The 21,655-nt window shown below is 39.1% G+C and overlaps 3 protein-coding genes across 4 annotated transcripts in view; 2 read left to right on the top strand and 1 right to left on the bottom strand.

Annotated features, from left to right (window-relative positions):
- Positions 1–491: 491 nt before the first annotated feature.
- timm9 (translocase of inner mitochondrial membrane 9 homolog) lies at positions 492–2,743 on the bottom strand. The gene is made up of 4 exons (XM_079854008.1): positions 2,669–2,743; positions 2,320–2,378; positions 2,123–2,218; positions 492–958 (listed from the first exon to the last, which is right to left on the bottom strand). The coding sequence occupies exons 2-4, from the start codon at positions 2,356–2,358 to the stop codon at positions 824–826; spliced, it is 270 nt and encodes an 89-aa protein (XP_079710134.1). The 5' UTR covers positions 2,359–2,378; positions 2,669–2,743; the 3' UTR covers positions 492–823.
- A 378-nt stretch (positions 2,744–3,121) lies between these two features.
- Positions 3,122–21,655, top strand: part of kiaa0586 (KIAA0586 ortholog) — a 123,880-nt gene continuing 105,346 nt past the window's right edge. The window contains exons 1-10 of one of the 2 annotated variants that reach the window (XM_079853950.1): positions 3,122–3,449; positions 3,626–3,813; positions 3,891–3,946; positions 4,067–4,133; positions 4,879–4,948; positions 5,030–5,204; positions 5,307–5,519; positions 6,318–6,498; positions 7,606–7,755; positions 13,488–13,614. In XM_079853950.1, the coding sequence (XP_079710076.1) occupies positions 3,430–3,449; positions 3,626–3,813; positions 3,891–3,946; positions 4,067–4,133; positions 4,879–4,948; positions 5,030–5,204; positions 5,307–5,519; positions 6,318–6,498; positions 7,606–7,755; positions 13,488–13,614 (1,247 nt within the window). In that variant the 5' untranslated portion in view covers positions 3,122–3,429. Of the gene's footprint in view, positions 3,814–3,890; positions 3,947–4,066; positions 4,134–4,878; positions 4,949–5,029; positions 5,205–5,306; positions 5,520–6,317; positions 6,499–7,605; positions 7,756–13,487; positions 13,615–21,655 lie in introns of both variants that reach the window. The other variant, XM_079853949.1, reaches the window with a different exon arrangement.
- irf2bpl (interferon regulatory factor 2 binding protein-like) lies at positions 15,980–21,285 on the top strand. Its single transcript, XM_079853978.1, has one exon. It carries the CDS (start codon positions 17,613–17,615, stop codon positions 19,596–19,598), a length of 1,986 nt encoding a protein of 661 aa, XP_079710104.1. The 5' UTR covers positions 15,980–17,612; the 3' UTR covers positions 19,599–21,285.

Genomic DNA, 21,655 nt, shown 5'->3' with positions numbered 1-21,655 from the left:
TCACAAAAACAAGACCCTTTCACCACCATTTATACTTTTTTTGTGTGTGTGTGTGGCAGAAATACACAAAAAAAATTGACTAATATATTGACACAATTTTCACATAAATCAAGCCAACTATTTTATTGTAAGAATAATATATTAATGAATATATAGGTAGATATATATATAGATATATATAGATATAGAGATATATATAGATATATAGAGATATATATAGATATAGAGATATATATAGATATATAGAGATATATATAGATATAGAGATATATATAGATATAGAGATATATATAGATATAGTATTTGCACATTCTCCCTTTAATTCTTAGAATTAATATAAAATCTTCATTAATTAAAGGTAGTGCAAATACTTAACATATGTAAATGTTTACTTAAGTGTCATTGAAATGCAAAAATCTATTTATTTAGAATTTGGGGTGAATGGGCATGTTTTGTGAGATTCACCCCACTAGTAGAGATTCAGAACTCATCCTTGTTCAGCGTTTTTATTTTATTAGATAAATTATGCATGAACAAAACTGAATATTAGAGTTGACTAACATTTCATTTTGCATTATTCTAACATAAAAACAATCAAGATCTTTCACGTTTTACAGAAGACCAGCATTACAGTCAAAATGAGAGTGTCTGTCCTTTTTGGAAACCAAAAATCCCGACAATCCAGTTATCCGAAGAGCCGGAAGACATGTGAGGGCTTCTCACACTATTCCCAGTGCCTGCGTCCTGTGTCCTGCTGCTCCAGTTTGGAGGGCCCTGCTCCACGCTGGAATAATGGTCTGGGGTTCAGTCCAGCGGCAATTGACTATCGCGGTTGTCCTAACAAGCCGGCTTTGGCAGCCAAAGCTTCATTCTGCTGGATGTGATATTCCTGGAAGCGCATGGAGATCCTCTGCGTCATCTTTAGGTACTTTTGTAAGCAGCTCTCAGAACATGAGGTCTGGAAAGAAGAGTTACATCAAAATCAAGTTCATGGTACTGTTAAAGATAACGCTTTATTTTAAGGTGACAGTTACACGTTACTAAATGTACTTACTATAGTAATAACAGTAAATTATGCATAATTACAAGCAACTAACCCTTAACCAAACACTAACTCTATAGTAAGTACATGCAGAGATGGGCACAAATACATTAAAAAATATTTAAAATACTGCTGTGAAAAAAGTATTTAATTAAAATACAAGTAATTTGGAATTTTAACGTACTGTCATAAAAGATCATTACGCCTGCCACTAGGTAGCGAATACCGACAGTCCAAATGTTGTGTGCAGTGGAAAGGCGGCTATACGTTAATTCAAGACACGACCGACTGTGTTTACGTGAATATTCTCCAAGGCAGCCATTTTGACATCATTTTGTGTGTATCTGGCAGTTCCCACGCCAAACAGCAGTTCATCAGCCAATCAGATTTCAGCAGCACACTCACATTGTTTCACTATTACCATCATTAATGATTTATGAATGACCCTCCCCCAATTAATCAGAATGTTATTTTTTCTAACTTGACCCTCCCAAATATATAACTGCGATCTGCGCTTCACTGGACAGTGCATGTCACTCTTTAGCTAGCAAGTTCTAGCTATTTGTGCCAATCTTCTGTCATTCACTGCTATAGAAGTTTACCCAACTATGACGCCTTCTATTTCTGAGAAACCCAGAAATGTGAACAGGGTCAATAAGATGTGTCACGTCATTTTCTTGCATCTAGCCAAAAACTGTAATAAGCAATTTGGTAGTCCTATAAGTATTTTATATGTTTATGGTCCTATTAAGCCTGGTTATGAAAGTTAATATATGCAAAATAAAATTATATATTTAAATAAGTATTTTAAATACAAATTACAGTCTCTCAAAGTATTTAATTACAGATTACATTTAATTTAATTTTGTTAAGGAAAATACAAATTACAAAATACTCAAAAGTAATTAAACACGTATTTCAAATACATGTAATTAAAATACTGCCCATCTCTGAGTACATGTAGTTGATACTTATTTGAGTAAGTAACTATGTATGTCACCTTAAAATAAATTGTAACCCTGCCAAATAATTACTTAACATTTATTTTCAAGGATATTTAAGAAAACTTAAATCACATACCTCCTCTGGCTTGACCTCTCTTGTAGTGAAATCTTTAACACAATCCATGAAACAGTTTTCTGTCAGTTTATTATAGGTTCCCAGGAATTCTTTGAACTGCAAAATACAAAGATGATCAGTAAAAGGGTTATTGAATAATTTCATAACTACAAATAGACAATATAAGTGTATGGTTATGTCTGTAAGGTTCCTCTTGCCTGCTTGATCTGGTCTGATTCAGTAACCTGAGCTGCCATAGTTACAATACAGTGGGATGCTGTGAATGAAATTGAATCAAATTAGTCACACTAAGAGCATTTAAAACCGTACACCTCCTTGTTCTCCCTGAAAGCGCACAACTTGCTTAAAATATATACGTTCTCTTTCGAGCAATGATGATGAGTGGCTAGATTAGCCTTTAGCATCCTCTCACATGTACATTTATAACACAGGCTATGCGAAAATGCCTTTCAAAATAAATAAATTAATAATATCTTTATAGTAAATAAGATTTAGACCATAAACGTACTAAGAATCAAGGAACGTAAAAAGCGGTAAAGCGGATACCTTTGCTGTCAGACAGTCAGAGCTGAAGGACATGTGAGAGAACAGAACGGAATCGGCACTTCCGGAACAAATAAGAGTCCCTATGAATTAAATATTAAAAATGTATGAGGAAATTCAATATCCAGTACAAATCCTTAAAAATTATGCATCAAAAAAGCCTTTAATGTGTGTGTTTGGAGGTGTATTATGATGGTGATGATTTTTAGTTTTTTATAGTTTGCTTTTGGTCTGTAATACTCATCTTGTTTAACATGTAATGACATGGTACACAATCAAAGACAACCATCCCTTCTTTTGATTATTTAAGTTTTTTTTTATCTTACCATCTTATACTGTAAAACAGGTAAACATATTCCGATAACGACCCAATGGGGGCAGCAGTGTAAAGACTTCTTAGACCAAAACAAAGAGAAGACAACCTTTTATTTTGAAATCTGTTCAACGGCACGCCGTTGTTTCCTTCCTAGATCACAGTTGTTGTGAAGTTTTTGTTGTCGGCAACTAACGTTACCGACGCTGTGAAAATAACTGGACTTACGGCTGAAGTGAACTGAAAAAAGCATCCTTTGGATATTACGGTAAAATGCTAAAATGTAGACGTGATTTAATATAGTAACATAACTGAGAGAGGCTGATCAAAACTGACGCTTTAAAAAAGCACCTGCGGCGGGAAATTTAAAAACAATACATTACTGACAACAACGACAGAGTGATTGACGTGTGTCATCTGTGGATATCTCTGGAAATACGTAACAATCGTTATGTTGAAGTCACCCTTACGGTAAGACTGTTATTGACGCTTTAATGGACCCGCACAATGTTATTATTAACCGTTTAAAGACTGAAAAGCAAGCGACACCTCTTATTGGACTGTCTTATTACTGATGCAAAAGTGGAAATGGACTCTTATTGTGCGTCTGTGGTCAATAACACACATTTAAACGACTCTACGTCTAGTTCTGATGCAGCAGATGTTTTAATTCAGTCAACCAGCGCTGGTTTGGGTGCCAGCAGAGAGGAAAAACAGCATAATAAAGTTAATATTTACATCAGGAGACTGACAGACTCTGAACATGTTCATTCTGTGGATGAGAGAGAAATCCCACCTGTCCTCCCTGTGAATATCCTTTCAGCTGCAGATACAGGTAACACTGCCAGACTGGTTTTAGTTCAATTATGAGAAAATTTATCAAAATAATAAATTCATATTATTTGAACTCAGCTGGACCAGATGAACAACAGGCTGCTGGACCATCAAATACATGTGCTAACCTTCTTGTGAGATTTTGTTTACTTTGGTTTACTTATGTTTGTTTTGTTTTTAATCAATGTAAACTTAAATTGATTAAAATATTTTGTAATTTTTTATGTTAATTTACAAATGTGTCTGTCACATAGGCCTCCAGGAAAGAGAAAGGTAAAGCTCAAACTACGGTCATGCAGACAGGAAACTTAAAGTCAAAAGGTATATTATATTATATTATTTTATATTGTATTATATTATTATATAGGGGTTTTCAATCTTTTAGATGCCAAGGACCCCCAACTATGTTTATAATTTGAAAAGCATCTATATAAGCTAGTTTATACTGTGAAATATAAATGTATGTATATATATACACACACACACACACAAAAGCCTCTAAGTGCCATCTGAAATTTTCTTCTAGAATGATCATTTCTATAAAGCTTGTATATTTAAGTTCAGTAATTTCACTTAAATGACAATTAATAGGTCATTTGCATTGCCATTTAAGTGAAATTACTGAACTTAATTATACAAGCTTGATAAAAATGATCATTCTGGAAGGAAATTTCAGATGGCACTTAGAGGCTTATATATGTAATATATTATATATATAATATTATTATTATTAGGAAAATATTTAGTTTCTTATTATGTTTTTTTTCTACTCATTATAGTACTGAAGATTAATATTTATTTACTTATTTATTGTATTATTATTTTCATCTAAATTTGTCTTGTTTCAATCTTACGTTTAATTAATCCTTAATAATAAAAAAAAAAAATTCTTCTAAATTTTTTCATGGAAAAATGTGAAAACCTCTTATATGTTATGTTATATTGGCATATATTAGTACCATGTTATGCCTATTATATATATTTTTTATTATAAACTATGCTTGTATTCTTTTTCAAGTGCTGAATTGTGCATTGTAAATTGATTTGACATTTCTGAACACCACAGGTGAAGATGTGCAGATTTCTACATACTCTGCTGATGGGAGAGGAGCAATATCTGCAGCCCTCAGGAAGAGGTAACGTCTGCTCCCATTCAGTCGCTCCTATGATCAAACATGGTCATTTTGCACACGTGGATATTTCACTATGTCTTTCAGATCCCAAAGCGCCCCTTTAAGACGAAATGTGACAGTACAAGTGTTGGACCAAGACAGATCCCAGACTCCAAGAGGCCAGTCAGATCCTGCTTTTCCATTAGGAGATCCTGGGACTTCTGCAAGTGTGGCAGCTATAACAGCTGCGACTACTGCTGCCACAGCGCCACTTATCAAGGTAGACCTTCTTGGATTCATATAGCACTATAACATTCATAAATTCATAAATCAATACAGTATTCTAGCAGTCTCCTTAAACTGTCTTTGTTTGGCCCATCAGGCTCAGAGAGAGATGGAGGCTCAGATCGCACTGGTAACTGCTGAGCTGAGGAGGTTGCAGGCAGCAGAGGGCAGTGTCCCGCCGGGGAGGCCGGCCAGGACTGAGAACACTTCTGCTGAGAGAGCGGCCCATCTGGAAGAGCAACTTAACATTCTGATCCAGCAGAGACTGCAACATCTGGAAACAATTCAATGTCAGCAGATTCAACTGCAGGTAAAGAAGGCAAGATCTCTGTCCAGATCTGGAGATGCAGAATCTGCTTTTTATTTTAATGTTATTTTTTTATTTTTTTAATGTTATTTTATTTATTTATTTATTTATTTTTGTTTGTTTGTTTTTACTTTTTTAGTCTTATTCTGTTTTGTTTTTTATTTTTTTATACTTTTGTTTTATTTTATTTCTGTATTGTTTTGTCTTGTTTTTATTTCATTTAATTTGTTTTATCTTTGTTTTGTTTGTTTTTAGTTTTTTTAAGTTTTGTTTATTTGTTTTTATTTTATTTTTTATTTATTTTTATTTTTTTTACTTGTTTTTGTTTCATTTTATTTTTGTTTTATTTTGGTATTTTATTTCACTTTTTTATTTTAAGTCTACTTATAATGTTATGCAAGGTTTATTGTACCAAAAACATTCATAATTTAGTTTTCATGTTTCCCACCCTCCTTAACCTGTGAATTAAATATATTTGAATTAAATATATTTGCTACCGTAAATATCCTCAGTTATGATATGCTGTCTTCAGTATAAAAGTATAGTTTCCACTGTTGTTCATCAGGGCGGCTAAGTACCAAATACTGAACAGAGTACATAGTAGATTGAACTCTTTTATTTGGAAAAAAAAGACTTCCATTCCAGACATCTGTTTTAAGCAGTCACATGTTGTTGTTTAGCATCTTCATTTCAGAGACCTGCTGAGGTTTCAGTTTTGCTTCATAATTGGTTGTGTTTGTCAGTGTGTGCATTACTTTCTCATATGACGCATCTCACAGGCGCTCTCTCCTCTGTCTTTAGAATCGTCTCTTGGGCTCGGCTCTGGATGTGGTTGCAGCTCGTGCGAACACAGACTCGCAGTTCACCCTGCACACAGGCTCTGGAATCACCCAGACAGACTCTCTGCCAGTTCAGATCTCTGGGAGTCGCAGCATCAGACTCTTTTCCACTGATCAAACCTCTGCTAGAAGCCCAGGCTTAGGTGAGTTGTGGTATATTTGTCTGAATATTTTCACAATCTATAATGGCAATATGCAGATTGTGTCTCAAAGGAGGAACTAATCACCTTGACATAATTTTATTTTTATTTTTATTTTTTAGAAATTAGTAGTAATATGAGCCCTTCTAATAATAATTTATGTTTTGACCTGGTCCATTGTATGATAATCTGATATAAATCATGCACTTTTATCTATAAATACAGTGACACTAAGAAGTATTTTGACACTTTTGGATGTTTTACGGGGGTCCTATTATAATATTTTTTACATTTTAAACTTTCTGAGGTGTGTAATGTTGCTGTTTGAGCATAAAAAAGTTACAAAGCACAACGTCACTCCAAAGTGAGTTATTCTCCATATCAGTGAGTGCTGTTTCTGAACTCCCTGAAATTCCTCAAATGTACTCTTGAGTTTTCACAATATTCTTAATTTAAATAATTACCGCCCAATGCATACGCAAAAAAAAAAAAAGAAAAAAAAAAGATGCAAGGCCTGGTTGAGTTGTGTAGTGTGTTGAAAAATAAAAAAAAACTCGTAGTTATGGTAAGGGGCGTTCGAAGCGGTTGACCAATCACAACACATTGGTCCAGCTGACCAATCAGAGCACATTGCACTTTTCGCAAGGAGAGTCTTCATAGAGACAGGAACTAAGCAGAGCGTTAATGAGAGACCGGGAAGAGAGGTGCTGCAACAATGTAAAAAACCTATTCTAGTAGACCTAAAAAACTAAATCAAGACATAATACGGCCTCTTCAAGTCACATGATCATATTAAAAATAAACATGTTTGACAACCATGAAGTGTTCAATACTTTTTTGGTCTTGATTTAGAATCTTTTGAAACACAACAAACATTTTGCAAAAAAAATGTAGTTTGAAAAGTGTGCTCATGCTATTTTTTCTTTAAAGTGAAACAATTTGTTTTGATATTTCTATTTTACAATGCAAATACATTTATACATATTTAATGGTGGCTTAAGTGCCCACATACTTTTTTGGGGGGGCAACTGTATATTTGGATAGAAGTAGAATTACCCAAACAAAGGGCGCTGATGTTATTGTTTCTACATTGGTTTATTTCTCTTGCAGTCTCAAAGGATGTGCGCCGAGAGGAACAAGCAGGTGTGCATAGAAGCCCCCTGGACACCCCCGCACCACGGAAGGTCATTCCTAAACCCACCCACTGGACATCATCAACAAGCACCATTAAACCTCAAAGATCCTCTCTCAAAAACCAAGGTCGGTTTCTCTCATGCATCATTCTCTCTGTGATTGTTTATTGGCAGGAAGCAATTCGGTCTTTAATGGCAGAGATCTGAATATTTGGTTTTGCTTCACGGCCCAGATTTTGTGGGTGCATTTAACTGTCTTTTTTATTTATTTTGATTCACGACCCTATCAAAGCAGAGATCTGAAATGATTCTTTGATTGAATTGTTTATTGGTTCATTTTTAAAAGAAATCAGTCTCAGAGTGGTATTACGGAGGATATTCAAGTTGAAACCACTTGATGGCAGTAGCGTCACTACTAAATTTTTGCTTTTGCGCCACTAGCAGACCTACATTTTATGTATACAATACATATAAGGGACAGTTTTCCTCTTCTTTTATATTATTGTAATGTAGGTTAATAGATTAGTCAGAGGTAATTAGATTAATCAAAGGTAATGATAATTCAAAACAGCAGAAAACTGTGTGGTTGAATGTGGTTGAGCTTTCTTGGCTAATGTCCTTCTTGAATTAGATACATGCTTTTTGAGTATATCTAAATATGGGAAAATTAAAAACATATTGTGCACTTTATTTATTGCCTTTTTTGTTGCTGTTATTGGTCCTTTGCCTTAAGTAAATTATTTAAATGCAAAGTCTTTTTTTTTTTTTTTATCAGATTTTTTCTTCTTCTCCATAATACGCATTGACTATGTTTTGGCAAGTAGACACAGCGTTTTAATTAATTACTTCTGCACATATTTTGCGGCATATTTTCTTTGGTTAAGTCTCATATCTTATCACTAATTTCGAATTGCGTTCGCTGCATCCATGGCTACAGGCTTTGGAATCCATTGTGCTTCGCCTCCGCCAAGAAACCGCCTGCTTTTAGTTTCCTGTTTAGGAGGCAACAATGATCAGCTCAGCCCAGAACCTCATGTTCTCAAACTCCAAAACCAGTAATTTATCCCCGAGCATGTTTTTTCCCTTTAGACACCATCACTCAACCAATCTGTCACTCCTCCGGATTGAATTGAAGACTTGCTTTTACTCTAAAAACCAATTAAGGCAAAAAGCAGTTGTTGAAAGAGGTGTCACCGCCGAACAGCTGTGTAAATATGAACAGTTCAAGCTGTTCGCCTCAGTCACGCTGTTTCGCTCCTGTCGTAGAGAGCCGAGGCTTGTTATTGGAAAGCTTCGGGCATGTTAGCACAGGCTGACCTGGTAACACAGCTGCTTTAGTGTCTTCAAGTAGTGTGTGTCATTAAACAAGCCCTTCGCAATGTTGTGTAACCGTTTGAGTACACTAGCCAAGGCCGAATCACTTTCGAGGAGCACTTGTTTTATCACAAACAACATTCCTGAATTTCTATTTCACATCGCTCTTTCCTCTTTTTCCAATTTGCTGGTAATTTAGGTGCGAGCCGTTCGCTCAGAGATGGGGTCGCTGACACGCGCCCGTCAGTCTGAAACCTGGGAGAATTTTCCTACCTGAATCGAATCCCCTAGGTGTCTCCCACATGAACGTAGGATTGCTTTCCCAGACGCCGGAGCTTATTCTTAGGCGCACGTTGATGGATGTGTGTGGGAGAACAGAGTTAATTATGGCTTGCAGTTTTTCGGTGTGTTTTTTTTTTCCTGGAGTGTGAAAATTCTCACCCAAAGCATTAGTTCTGTCTGCTTTCTTATAATCGCACATTCGACCTACATACATACATAATGCACTCCTCTGGATTGAGTGTGAGAATTTGATGTGAAATTCAGGGATATTCTCAAATCAGCAAGTGTAAACACAAATGGTCCAGGTTGCTGTTTTGCTGTGTCGTGTGTGTCGGGACTATTCAGCAGTAAGATGTCTGTTGCTACTGACTCCATTTTGTCACTTGTGAGCATCAATCTGGTCGTCATGGCAACCCGGCTATTTCAGTGGCAGCATTGCTTCATCTCTTCGGCTGTCAGACCACTCTCTCTCTCTCTCTCTCTCTCTCTCTCTCTCTCTCTCTCTCTCTCTCTCTCTCTCTCTCTCTCTCTCTCTCTCTCTCTCTCTCCATTGAAACGGGCTATTTTTAGCCAACCTTCTTTTTGTTTCTCGTGTACATCATCAAAGCGGCATTAAATGCATGCGGAGGGGCGAAATCTGGAGCGTGAAGATTTGTTGTGTAGACTAGAGGATACTTTTATGTTCACCTGTTTACGAGTAATGCACCAGGAAATTAGGAGAGGCGTATTAGAACTGTTTTAATTATCAGAGCTCATACATGCTTTTGTCATAAAGATAAATTTAGCAGCTGTTACTGTGTTTGGGGGATATTTTTAGCATCAGCTTTTTAGGTTACAACGTAAATGAGTGTAAAAGAGAAAGTGTTTTATTTATTTTTTATTAATGACCGATATGATGCAGGTAGTTTTTATGTTAAAGTGTCCAATAATCAAAATGTTGAACCAGTTATTAATTGTTGTATTTCAGATGTTTGACTACAACAATTAAAAACACAATATTCTTTATGAATAATTTATTCATAAAGCAAAAATATTGTCAAACTTTTATCATTTCCATTTTTATTAATCTTTTAGCATTTTTGTTGTTCACTTAAATGGTCCTGTGGTGTGACAAATGAGTTTTGAAATAGCATAAATATTGTATCACTCTGCATGTTTGAAATTTCATTCTTTATTCATCTTTTTTTAATTCATTTAGCCTTTAGGTCAGTCAGATCCAAACTGGTAGTGAAGATAGTAAAATCTAATAGGTGAGACATGATTCAAATCCTGTTGAGAAGACTGCTGATTTTACATTAAGGGTTATGAATATTGCAGATGCCCTCAACAGAAATTCATGTGGTCTTACCTTATCAAAGATTTATGGGTAGGAATTTTAGCCCGTACTAGACAAACACTGTCGAAATATGCGGTTACCTGATCTTAGGGAGATGACATCATCTTTAAATACTGTGCAATTATTCAATCTGATTTTATAAATGCTTTATGCGTGCATATTCAAAAGTTTCAAGTCAGTAAGAGTTTCCTAAAGTCTCTTCTGCTCACAAAGGCTGCATTTACCATTAAAACGGTAATATTGTGAAATATTATTGTTACTTAAAATAACTGTTTTATAATTAAATTGATCTTAATTTGTAATTTATTCCTGTGATGCATAGCTGAATTTTCAGCATCATTACTCCAGTCTTCAGTGTCACATTTTAATACATTGATTTGCTGCTCAAGAAACATTATAATGAAAACAGTTGTGCTGATTAATCATTTTGTGTAAACCATGACATTTTTTCAGGGTACTTTGATGAATAGAAAGTTCAAAAGAACAGCATTTATTTGAAATTGAAATCTATTGTTATGATGTGAAAGTCTTTACTGCCACAATTTAGTGCGTTCTTGCTGAATAAAAGCCATATTGACCCCAAACCTTTGAGCAGTAAGTATAGATAATACAGTTTAGCATAAGCAGACAGATACAGATATCTTCATATATACAAGCATCTTTCATTAACACCATGACAGACATTGTGATCCTAATGTGTTCATTGTACATTCTGAAAGCTGGAAAGCTTCTTGTCACCTCTTCCATGTCAGCCGGGAGATACCAGGAGAATCTGTCTGCCCCCCCACCCGCAGGGATGCCCTTTCCGATATAAATGGCAGAATTTATTATTAGCCCGTGCCCTTACCTGCCGAGGCCTCCATCAGTGTTGATGTGCGCTGGGGGGTGGGTCACATGCCGTGCGTCACAACTTAATAGAGCACAGACACGCTAGCCAGGCCTTCAAATGCATTAAGGTTCTTTGTTCCCCATAATGCACTTAATGCATTAGACAACCTGCACACCCCTGCTTTTTTCCCTGTAGCCATTTAACCTGCATGGGGTTTTTAGGTGTTCACTAGCACTGTGAGCTGTGCTCTCGACGGGCAGCAGTCTGGCATTGTGTGTCTGGCAGCACTATTATGAGAAGCCGGCCCTTGGTGAGGTGCCAGCTCCATGTTAAATGCTGACTGTTGTTTACAGCTCTGTGTCTGGTGTAATTATAAAAGCAGCAGAATGGATCTCCGCGCAGCCACGGGTCTCGAACTTTACAGCTGATGTTTTGCAGCTGCGGATGTGTGTTGGTTTGACGTCACGCGGCAGCTGGGAAAAGGGTTAGGAATCTGTGCGGTAACGTTGGCAACTTCACGTAGACCTATCAGGAGCTGTTGTTCCCAGCTGTCACAGTAAACAATCCCAGAATGCAATTGGAAAGAATATGACCCAGAAAACTGATGACTATTACAGTCTGGTTAATGAAGTTATTGATTTTGTTTTTCTTGTTACAATGTACATTTATTGAAATGTTTCCTCTTGGGTGCTATGATGAAATTTTTTTATGAAATGTCTGTGTCCTTCGTTCAGTCGTTTCAATGTGTAAATGAATAATAGACATGCTGCAGTCCATCAAAAAATATTTTAAACCTATTTTTTCTAATTGTTTTTCGGGCAAAATATATTTCAGACAGGTTTCCAAAACACTCCCTGTCTGCCATTGGTCGGTCAGTTGAACACACACACACACACACACACACACACAAATCACACTACACCTAACACACACACACACACACACACACACACACACACACACACACACACACACACACACACACACACAGTTCTTTTGAACTTTAGATTCACCAAAGAATCACGGTTTCCACAAAAGTATTAAGCAGCACAATTGTTTTTAACATTGAAATGAATGAATGTTCCCTGAGCAGCAAATCATCATAATTAGAATGATTTCTGAAGGATCATGTGACACTGAAGACTGGAGTAATGATGCTGAAAATTCAGCTTCGCCATCACAGGTTAAATTACATTTTAAAATATATTACAATAGACAACATTTTTTTTGTAATTGTAATCAAATTTGTCTATATATAGTTTCATTTTAGGTATTTCTCAAATGTGTTAAATTACCAGACATTTTACAGCACAGCTTTTTTTTTTTTTTTTTTTTTTTTTTTTGCAGTCATTAACAGCGCTGATTGTTTTTGCATGTCTGCTTGTTCTCTCACAGGAGACACGGCGCAGAGGGTCTGCGATACAGGAGGCTTTGTTTGCCGTTGAGTCATGAGATTTTAGCTGCTCGTTTAACCGTATTCAAGAAGCCTCATGTTCCCTGTTAGCCAGACACTGGGGCCCGCTGGAGGCGCGCATGGCAGCGCTGCTGTTGTTCCAGTTGGAGGAGGCCCTTCTTACGCTGCCTTTTTGACCTTAAGGAAATGATTACGGTCAGGAGCTCTACTGTTGTTTTTGGAGGATTGAGAAATCCTTGTCCTGCGTATTTATATAGCTTTGTTTCCTTTCGTCTGCATTCCGCAGTGCCGCGGGGAGAACATTCCACTCTCCGGCCTCCTAATAGGGCTCAGGAAAAAGCACCAGGATATTTTACATCTGCGCCGTATGAGGTTTCCCCCTCCATGCTCTCGATTTGACTTTTTCCATTTACAGTCATAGCCTGACAAACTGAAAGAATATAGAAAGAATAACCGCTCGCTTGTGTTCAGAAACGCCTGGCGCGTATCACGTATTTGTGGTCCAGGTTATTGGCACGGCGCGCTGCATTTCTGCAGAATTGATGACTAGCCGAAACACACGGGGCCTTGTTAGAGTCGCAGGCCCGCAGCAGTGTGTGTTCTGGCAGTGATGAACCGGACTGCTGACTGCGGCAGGTGTCTGGTGGCCGGGCTGATCCTTCACGATATCTTCTCTCTTTGCAGGAAATGGCAGACTTCAGGACCAGAGCCCTAATAACCGGAGGTCTCCCGAGAGATGCGTTGTGCAGTCTGTTGGGGTAAAGAGGTTCGCCATGGCAACAGCTGACAACGGCCAACCAGAGCGGTCCAGGTAATAATAGATCTCTTTTCAGAGCAGGAAGGCACACAACTCTCGGCCTTTCGTGTTTCGGCGTACACAGTGTGTAACCATAGTAGAGACCTACATAACTACTTCTTTTCCCAAGCCAAAGGAATGCTTTTGTTTTATTTATGGTGCTCAGTTAAGGCCCTCTTGTCTTTTAAGTTTAAATACGCCTTCCTAATGTTCCATAAGCAAGTGTCACTTAAAAACGGACGAAGCGTACACGTGTTTTGCTCGAGTGTCTCTCGCTGCGAGAGGCTTACCGCAACTTGTCAAAATGACAGTACAAGAAGCAGTGCGTTGATGTCAGTGGTTAACTTTGAATGTCTTTGTTCTTGGCCTCTGATGTAGCAAGGGAGGTTCTCAATAATTCGAACATGTTTTTGGATCCCGTTCCAAACACTTTTTCCGCTACATCTGCAAATTCATTTTGGCCTCCTTGAAAAAGATGTGTCATGTGGAGCAAGACACTTGAATTGGAGTTTATATAACTGTCATGGGACAAGCAGAAGACAGTTTGCAGATGATGCTAACAAACAGTACCTAAAAGGTTTTTTGACGTTTACCATGGCAATACCATGGTTTTTTGGCATATATTTTGGCATTATTTATATATATATATATTAGTATATACCAAAATAAAAATACACCTTATAACACACACACACACACACACACACACACACACACACACATATACATATATATATATATAGAGAAAGAGAGAGAGAGAGAGAGAGAGAGAGGGACAGAGACCGAGACAGAGACAGAGAGAAAAAAATTGCCTAAAATATTGGCTAATTATATGCTAGATAATCTGTCTGTTACTAACATGAATATGGTAATCATATACAAAGTATATGTCAAGGTACCGTGGTATTGCAACAGTCCTTTTTTGCTAGAGGAGCAAAAAGAGTGTTTATTAATGTACATGTTGGGTAATATTTCAAACGTGTCCTTTTCAATAAATGTGGCTATACCTAGAGTGCTGTTTATACTGTTTTGTGATCGAAAGCCTCTTGTATGTTCCCCTGGATGCTTTGAAATACAGTTTGTGTTGGTTTTGCAAAAACAGAAGATTTTAAAAGAGTACATTTGCTTTCACTGCCGCCACCACCACCCTTTTGGCAGATCAGCAGCTGCATTTTCTTTCTCTTTTCCAGTCAGTATTTCTGTGTAACAGTAAGGTCTCTTCTAAAAAAAAAACAAGTGAGGGAGAGAGAAAGTCATCCATCTGCAGGTTACCGAGTGTTCAACACAAGATGTGCACACACGAGCAGCTCTGGGAAGTCTCCGAGCAGCCTCTGGTTCCCATGGCAACTGCGGGGCGGTCTCTATCGGCTCCATCTGAGAATAGGTAAAGTAAATCTGCATGCATCTGGCCGCCCGCCAGCGTCTCAAATGAAAGAGCACTTTGAATGGCTGCCAGGTTTGGAGGAGGAGAGAGGCTGTCAGGCCTGCTTAATGTTGGCAGTTTGTACTTGGCAAGACTTGCCTTTTCCCAGAATCCCTCACTCTGGCAGCCCGCCAGCCACTTAGCGGAAGCTGAGAGTTAACCCCTGCGATAAGCTGGTGGAAAGCTGAACGTGGAAAACTTTCCATGCAGAGTGTGTGTGTGTGTGTGACCGCACATGTGTGTGTGTGTGTGTGTGTGTGAGCGTAGGTAGGTGGGTGGATGTTCTGCACAGTGTGCGTGTGAGTGAGTGCCAAGCCTCAGGGTGATCTGTATTCATGAGAAGACTACAGGGACAGCGAAACATCCCTCAGTGAAAAGGAAGGAGGGTTAAATATCCTTTACAGGCAGACTGCATATTTAGACTTTTCATTTTTGCTAAAGGGTTGCATTTTTTTTTTCTGCCCATAAAATCCCAGTTAAATATTTTTGTGCAATACAACTATAATATATAAGTGTTTTTCTCCAAAATATAAATATTTGAGTTCTACATATGGTCTTGTGTCGTGCAAGGGCGTTTGAGTGTTTGCAAAGTCAAGCCTGATTTCATTTTGAAGTCAAGTGACTCGCTCCAAGATAATTTGCACAAACACTTGTTTCTTTGTGTCGTTAATTTGGGGCACAAACGAAAGACATCAGGCTCATTTACACCATCAGAGTCACAAGCACAGAGCACAAATACTGTACAAATTGTCTCCGGCTTTACAAGCTGGAAGACATTCTGCTTGCCATATCAGTAGTGGTTATTTTATCCGTTTGACATCCAAATTCAGGCTCTGCAATGCTTGATGTACTGTATATATAATTTTCAGCGGGGGGAGAAAATCACATCCTCAGATTTGGCTCCTGCCTACTTGGTAGTTAAGGTTTTTTTTTTTTTTTTTTTGTTTTTTTTGCTTGGATAAAGCACAGCTTCTTTCCGTGCCAGCAGAATGCAGGGATTGCAATAAATGGCATTTCTCCTCTCCTCCAGACCTCCCTTGCTTTTTTTTCCCGTATTTTGGTTTTTCCACCCCCTCGTCTTGTTGTATAACAGGGCGAGTTTTTTTTTTTTTTTTTTTTTTTTTTTACATCATCTACGGGGTGTTGTTAAGCAAAGAATAGACTATGGTACAGGGGCTTTAGGGGCGGGGCTGCCAAGCTTCCTCATTTAAAGTAAACAAACACTCCGAGACTGACCGATATTACCAGAAATATTCTTTCATAATCATATTTATTAAATCACTTAAAGATGTCAGAATATCTACATTATGTATTGTTTGTGTTTAAGGCAGCCTCTACACCATGGAGCATAGATATTATTTCAGATGCCCAAAAATGTATTTTATGTATGTATGGCCACAGTATGCATATTTTTATTGTAAATCGTGTGCATTTTGCTGGTGTAAGCATTTTCTCAATATGATCTTGCATTATTAATTGGACCACAGAATATGAAGCTTATGGACATTTTAGAAGCAATAGGAATCGACACTCTGGAAGAAACATGAATACCTCAGATTTTCCACCCACAACTCTGGCTCTTGTATTCTGAAAGCAAACTGGCTAATGAGGTATGGCAAGCAGTCTGAACATTCATCTTTTTTTATTTGTTTTTATAAAAAATTATATTTATTAGCTAAATAGTTTTTTTTCACCTGTTTTTGTTATTAGTATGTGTTTGTATGTGATCCAGTAAGTACTATTATCCATTTAATTTTCACAAGTAACTTTTCATTAGATTGTAATGTTTTTTTTGTTTTTCCTAATAGTGACAAGTATCTATTAAATTAGCATTTAAAACAATTCATCAGATCTATTCATTAGTAAGTAGTATTGATCACATTTATTCATTAGATACTAGTACTTATATTTTTGGTACTAGTCATTATCCCAATAGTGACGAATAACTATTCTATTTTTACTGGTAACATTTTGTTTTTGAAATAGGCCTATCTGGTCATATATTAACTATTCACTACAGACTAGTATGCATGCTGGTGTCTATTTCAGATTTTCTATAGTAACTGTTTATTAGTTTCTAGTGATTATTTCCTAGAGACATATTCTAGACTTAAAAGTACGTATTTATTCGAAAAATATACTAATAAACACAAAAATGAATGTGTTACCAATAACAATGAAATAGTTATTTGCCACTACTGAGATTAGAGTGATTAGAATGACATAAATACTAGTATATAATGAATAAGTACTGAATAGATACTAGTGACAATTGGATTTACTTGATGATCATTTAAAAAGTGCTAGTAACTTAAAAATAGACAATAGTATGTTTTGAAGCATATATGTTGAAGCGGCTTGCCATAATTGTGGCGGTGCGCGTTTCTCGGTCCATTCAGAAGATTTGTTAGGGAGTGGTTAGCGCATGCGCACTCGCATGGCAACAAGTGGCTTGTCATTTGTAACAGAAAAAGGAACTGCGGAACGTGGTGCTGACGTCACTGGCCCAGCCAGGTGGCATTCCGAGAAGCAGAAGAGGCGCATTCGCCTCCTAGTAACCGTATAACGGATCCGAGAGGAGCAGCTCAACATGTCTTCGGCGCAGGTCTCCTCGTCGAGGAGACAGTCGTGTTATCTGTGCGACCTGCCGCGCATGCCGTGGGCGATGATTTGGGATTTTACGGAGGCCGTATGCAGGGGTTGCGTGAACTACGAGGGCGCGGATCGGATCGAGTTTGTTATCGAGACCGCGCGCCATCTGAAGCGGGCTCATGGCTTCCAGGAAGGGAGATCCCCGGGTCCCGCGCCGCCGCCTGCGGTGAAAGCACAAGCGGGAATGTCATCCAAGGAGTCGGTGCAGATGAATCATGTGGACGGCTCGTCCAAACAGCAGCAGCAGCAGCAACAACAACAACAGCAGTCCGGCTTGGACCGATACGCGCTCGGGACAGAGAGATCGCGCTTTGATTATTCCAGCATCGGCGCGCACAGGCTTCCGAACGGGCTCGGTGGACCGAACGGCTTCCCCAAATCAGACGACGGACCCCCCGAGCTGAACCGACAGAGCCCTAACTCGCGTCGGAACCACGGGCTGGTGGCTGTGTCGGGGCAGATGAGCGTGCCGCCGAACCTCCTCCCGCAGACCCTCCTGAACGGCCCGCCGTCCGCGGCGAGTATAGCACAGCACAGCCTGTCTGGACGAGCCCCTCCAGCCACGACCAGCATCGGACCTGCCCTCGCGCTCTCCGAGCAGGGTAAACGACCCGGTTCTGTGTCCAGCACGGACCAAGAGAGAGATCTGAAAGAGAAACAGCGTAACGCAGAGGCTCTGTCTGAACTTGGTGAAAGTTTGAGAAACAGGTCAGAGGATTGGGCGAACAAACCTAAGATAGTGAGGGACACACTGATCACGCTTTCCAATTGCACTCCATTTGATGTGAGGTTCAAGAAAGATCATTCCCTGGTAGGTAGGGTGTTTGCTTTTGATGCCATTTCCAAGCCCGGCATGGACTATGAACTGAAAATCTTTATTGAGTATCCCAGTGGATCTGGTAATGTGTTTTCCAGTGCGTCCGGTGTGGCTAAGCAGATGTATCAGGACTGCATGAAAGACTTTGGCAGAGGGCTTTCCTCTGGCTTTAAATACCTGGAATATGAGAAAAAGCATGGGTCTGGCGACTGGAGGCTCCTGGGCGATTTGCTGCCGGAGTCGGTGCGTTTCTTTAAGGAGGGGCTCGGGGGTGAAATGCTGCCCCAGCCTTACATTGACGCCAGCTGCCCTCTGCTGCCCTCGGCGCTGGTCAACATGCCACGGGCCGTGGCGTCGGGCAGCTCGCTCAGGACGGGCGTGCGCAAACGCAAAGCCTCCCCAGAACCGGACTCGGCGGAGGGGGAGCAGCAGAGACAGCAGTGGATGGCGAGTCAAAGCGAGGCGCTCAAACTGACCATGGCATCCAGCTCGTTCGCAGCCTCTCACGGCGGACCTCCACCCCTGGGGACGGTGCACTCCAGCCGAGCCACCCCACCCGAATCGGCCCCACAAAACGGACAGTCCCCCATGGCTGCGCTCATGTCGGTCGCAGACACTTTGGGTAACGCACACTCACCAAAGGACAGCAACTCTGTGCACTCCACCACATCCACCCGACACAACAGTAGCAGCCCGGTCTCCCCCGCCTCGGTGTCCGGACAGCGGCGTTTGGCCTCCCGAAACGGGGAGATCAGTCTGACCGGGACGCCTTCCCAATCGGGTTCACATCAGGGCATGGATCAGGTGCACCCTCAGAACATTCCAGACTCACCCATGGCCAATAACGGACCCTTGTGTTGTACTATCTGCCACGAACGTTTAGAAGACACACACTTCGTCCAGTGCCCGTCAGTTCCTAACCACAAATTCTGCTTCCCGTGTTCCCGGGAAAGCATCAAAGCGCAGGGGGCCACAGGAGAGGTGTACTGCCCCAGCGGAGAGAAATGTCCCCTGGTAGGGTCAAACGTGCCTTGGGCTTTCATGCAAGGCGAGATAGCGACCATTTTAGCCGGGGATGTGAAAGTAAAGAAAGAAAGAGACCCCTAAATATAAATATATATGCTTCCTGCATCAGAAACAGACAAGTGAAGCGAGTATATTTAAGGTTGTGTCTTAAAACCTGGTGAACTGCCTACCAAGATAACATTTATGAACATTATAGATGCATTTGAAATGCTAAGTGTGCAGCACGCTTGGTTTTGAGACACAGCCTACTTGTTGTGAATATTGAAGTAACAGAAATAGTCCAGTGTACAGAGACATTTGTTTTCCTCCACGGAGGAGGAGGATGTGTGCGTGGAAACCTTTTTTTACGGCACTTTTACGGTTTACGTTAACATTTCTATTCAATTTCATACTTATTTTCCACATCTACATGTACAATCCCAAGCAAAAAAAAAAAAAAATGTTATTAATGAATACACTTTTTGTGGTAGGTATAACAAATGAAGTGAGTCTAAGAGAGGGCATTCTTTGTTTCTTGATCCCGTCCTTTTTTTTTTTTTTTTTTCTTTTCTTTTTTTTTTAGTATGATCTTTAAAACGGCAGTTTTTAATTTGTATCCCGTGGTCTGAGAATACAGATATATTTTATTACGTGTTTTCATTCTCTTTTTGCTTTAAAGTTGCACGGACGCTTTAGTAGAGCAAAAAATACTGTAAATGAAAAATGAAATGCTCTGTTTGTTTATACATATTTCTGTAGTAACAGAAGACTTGTAACGTGCCTTGGAGCTGAGTAAATTGTAATAAATTCATTGATATTAACTCTTTGTGGCGTGTTAATTTGTCCAGGTTAGAAATGTCTTTGATATTTGAATTCTGCCTTGATTTATTTCAAAGTTCTCTGATGAATTATTATAGTTGGCAAATTATAGCTTTCTGTAAAATAGAAGACATATTGGCAGCATGGAGATTTTTTTTAGTGTCGTCTATTTGTGTATGAAACGGTTATGTTTTGTAGATGTTCATCAACTATATTAACTAAGGGCCAAATTATTCTTTTTCCATTCACTTTGTAATGCTGTTTTTTTTTACCAACAATACCCATTCAAAAGCCATTTAAAAAAATGAAAAGTACTCCGCTAAGCACATTTCTCTGTTGTTACATGTAACAGGGGATCGAGTATCACAGTAAGCATATCATTTTCATTGCTTTTGTCAGTGTGTTTTGCATTCATGTCACTGTTTTTGCTCCAGACAGATGTAGTCCTGCTACACTGACCTAAAAGTCAAATGTTTGATGCAGCCACAGGGCATGAAACATCAATTCAGCACTCCCTGATGTGTGTCACATGGGGTAGGTGCAGTGCTTGTTTAATATGTGCTGTTATTTTTTTACACCCTTAGCAACAAATTCTGTTAGCGCACGATAAAAACTGTTTTACTGCATATTCAGAATGCGTTCAAATACGCACCCTGCTCTTTACACACTGTGTCTTAATCTGTTATGCCTCAATTTAGGAGCTGTTAGCTGTTCCTTCCCTCCATGTGTCAGAGTATTTTGGTGCGAGTAGGAAAGCTGGAGAGGGAAAATGCTTGCACATGCCTGAGATGGCCCTGGGGATGTATTCCTCATTTAGAATTCAGCTGGTTGGTCATGTGACTTGTCAGTCGTACTCTTGCATTGGCTGCGGGAGCGAGGGAAAACAGTTGGTGCGTGGCTGTTGCCATGACTCAAACTAATGCTCTTTCACAGACAAATAGAAGGTGGCACAATTCATTCATGGCAACCGGCCATGCAAGAGCATCCAGACCAAATAACAGGGGGGACGTTAAGGTCAGAGAACAATGCACATGCCAAGCTATCTTACTGAAGTGGGCTCTGTGGTTGAATACTTTGGAGGCCTGTGGTGCACATCCTGTAGATCGGAATAATTTAAGCGGGAACTGGAACAGTTGTGCACTATGCAAGATTTTGTTTCTATAAAGGCCATGTGCAACACTTGTTTTTGTTAATCAGCATGTTGTGTAATACACATTATGCATTACGTGCCGTGCAGCATATATACCAGTTTATATAAGTGCGTGTGTGTATATATATATATATATGTGTGTATATATATATATATATATATATGTGTATATATGTATATGTGTGTGTGT

This window comes from Squalius cephalus (assembly GCF_949319135.1).
Source record: "Squalius cephalus genome assembly, chromosome: 20".
Lineage (NCBI taxonomy): Eukaryota > Metazoa > Chordata > Actinopteri > Cypriniformes > Leuciscidae > Squalius > Squalius cephalus.
The sequence above is the reverse complement of the archived record's forward strand: the minus strand, read 5'-3'. Positions and strand labels throughout refer to the sequence as shown.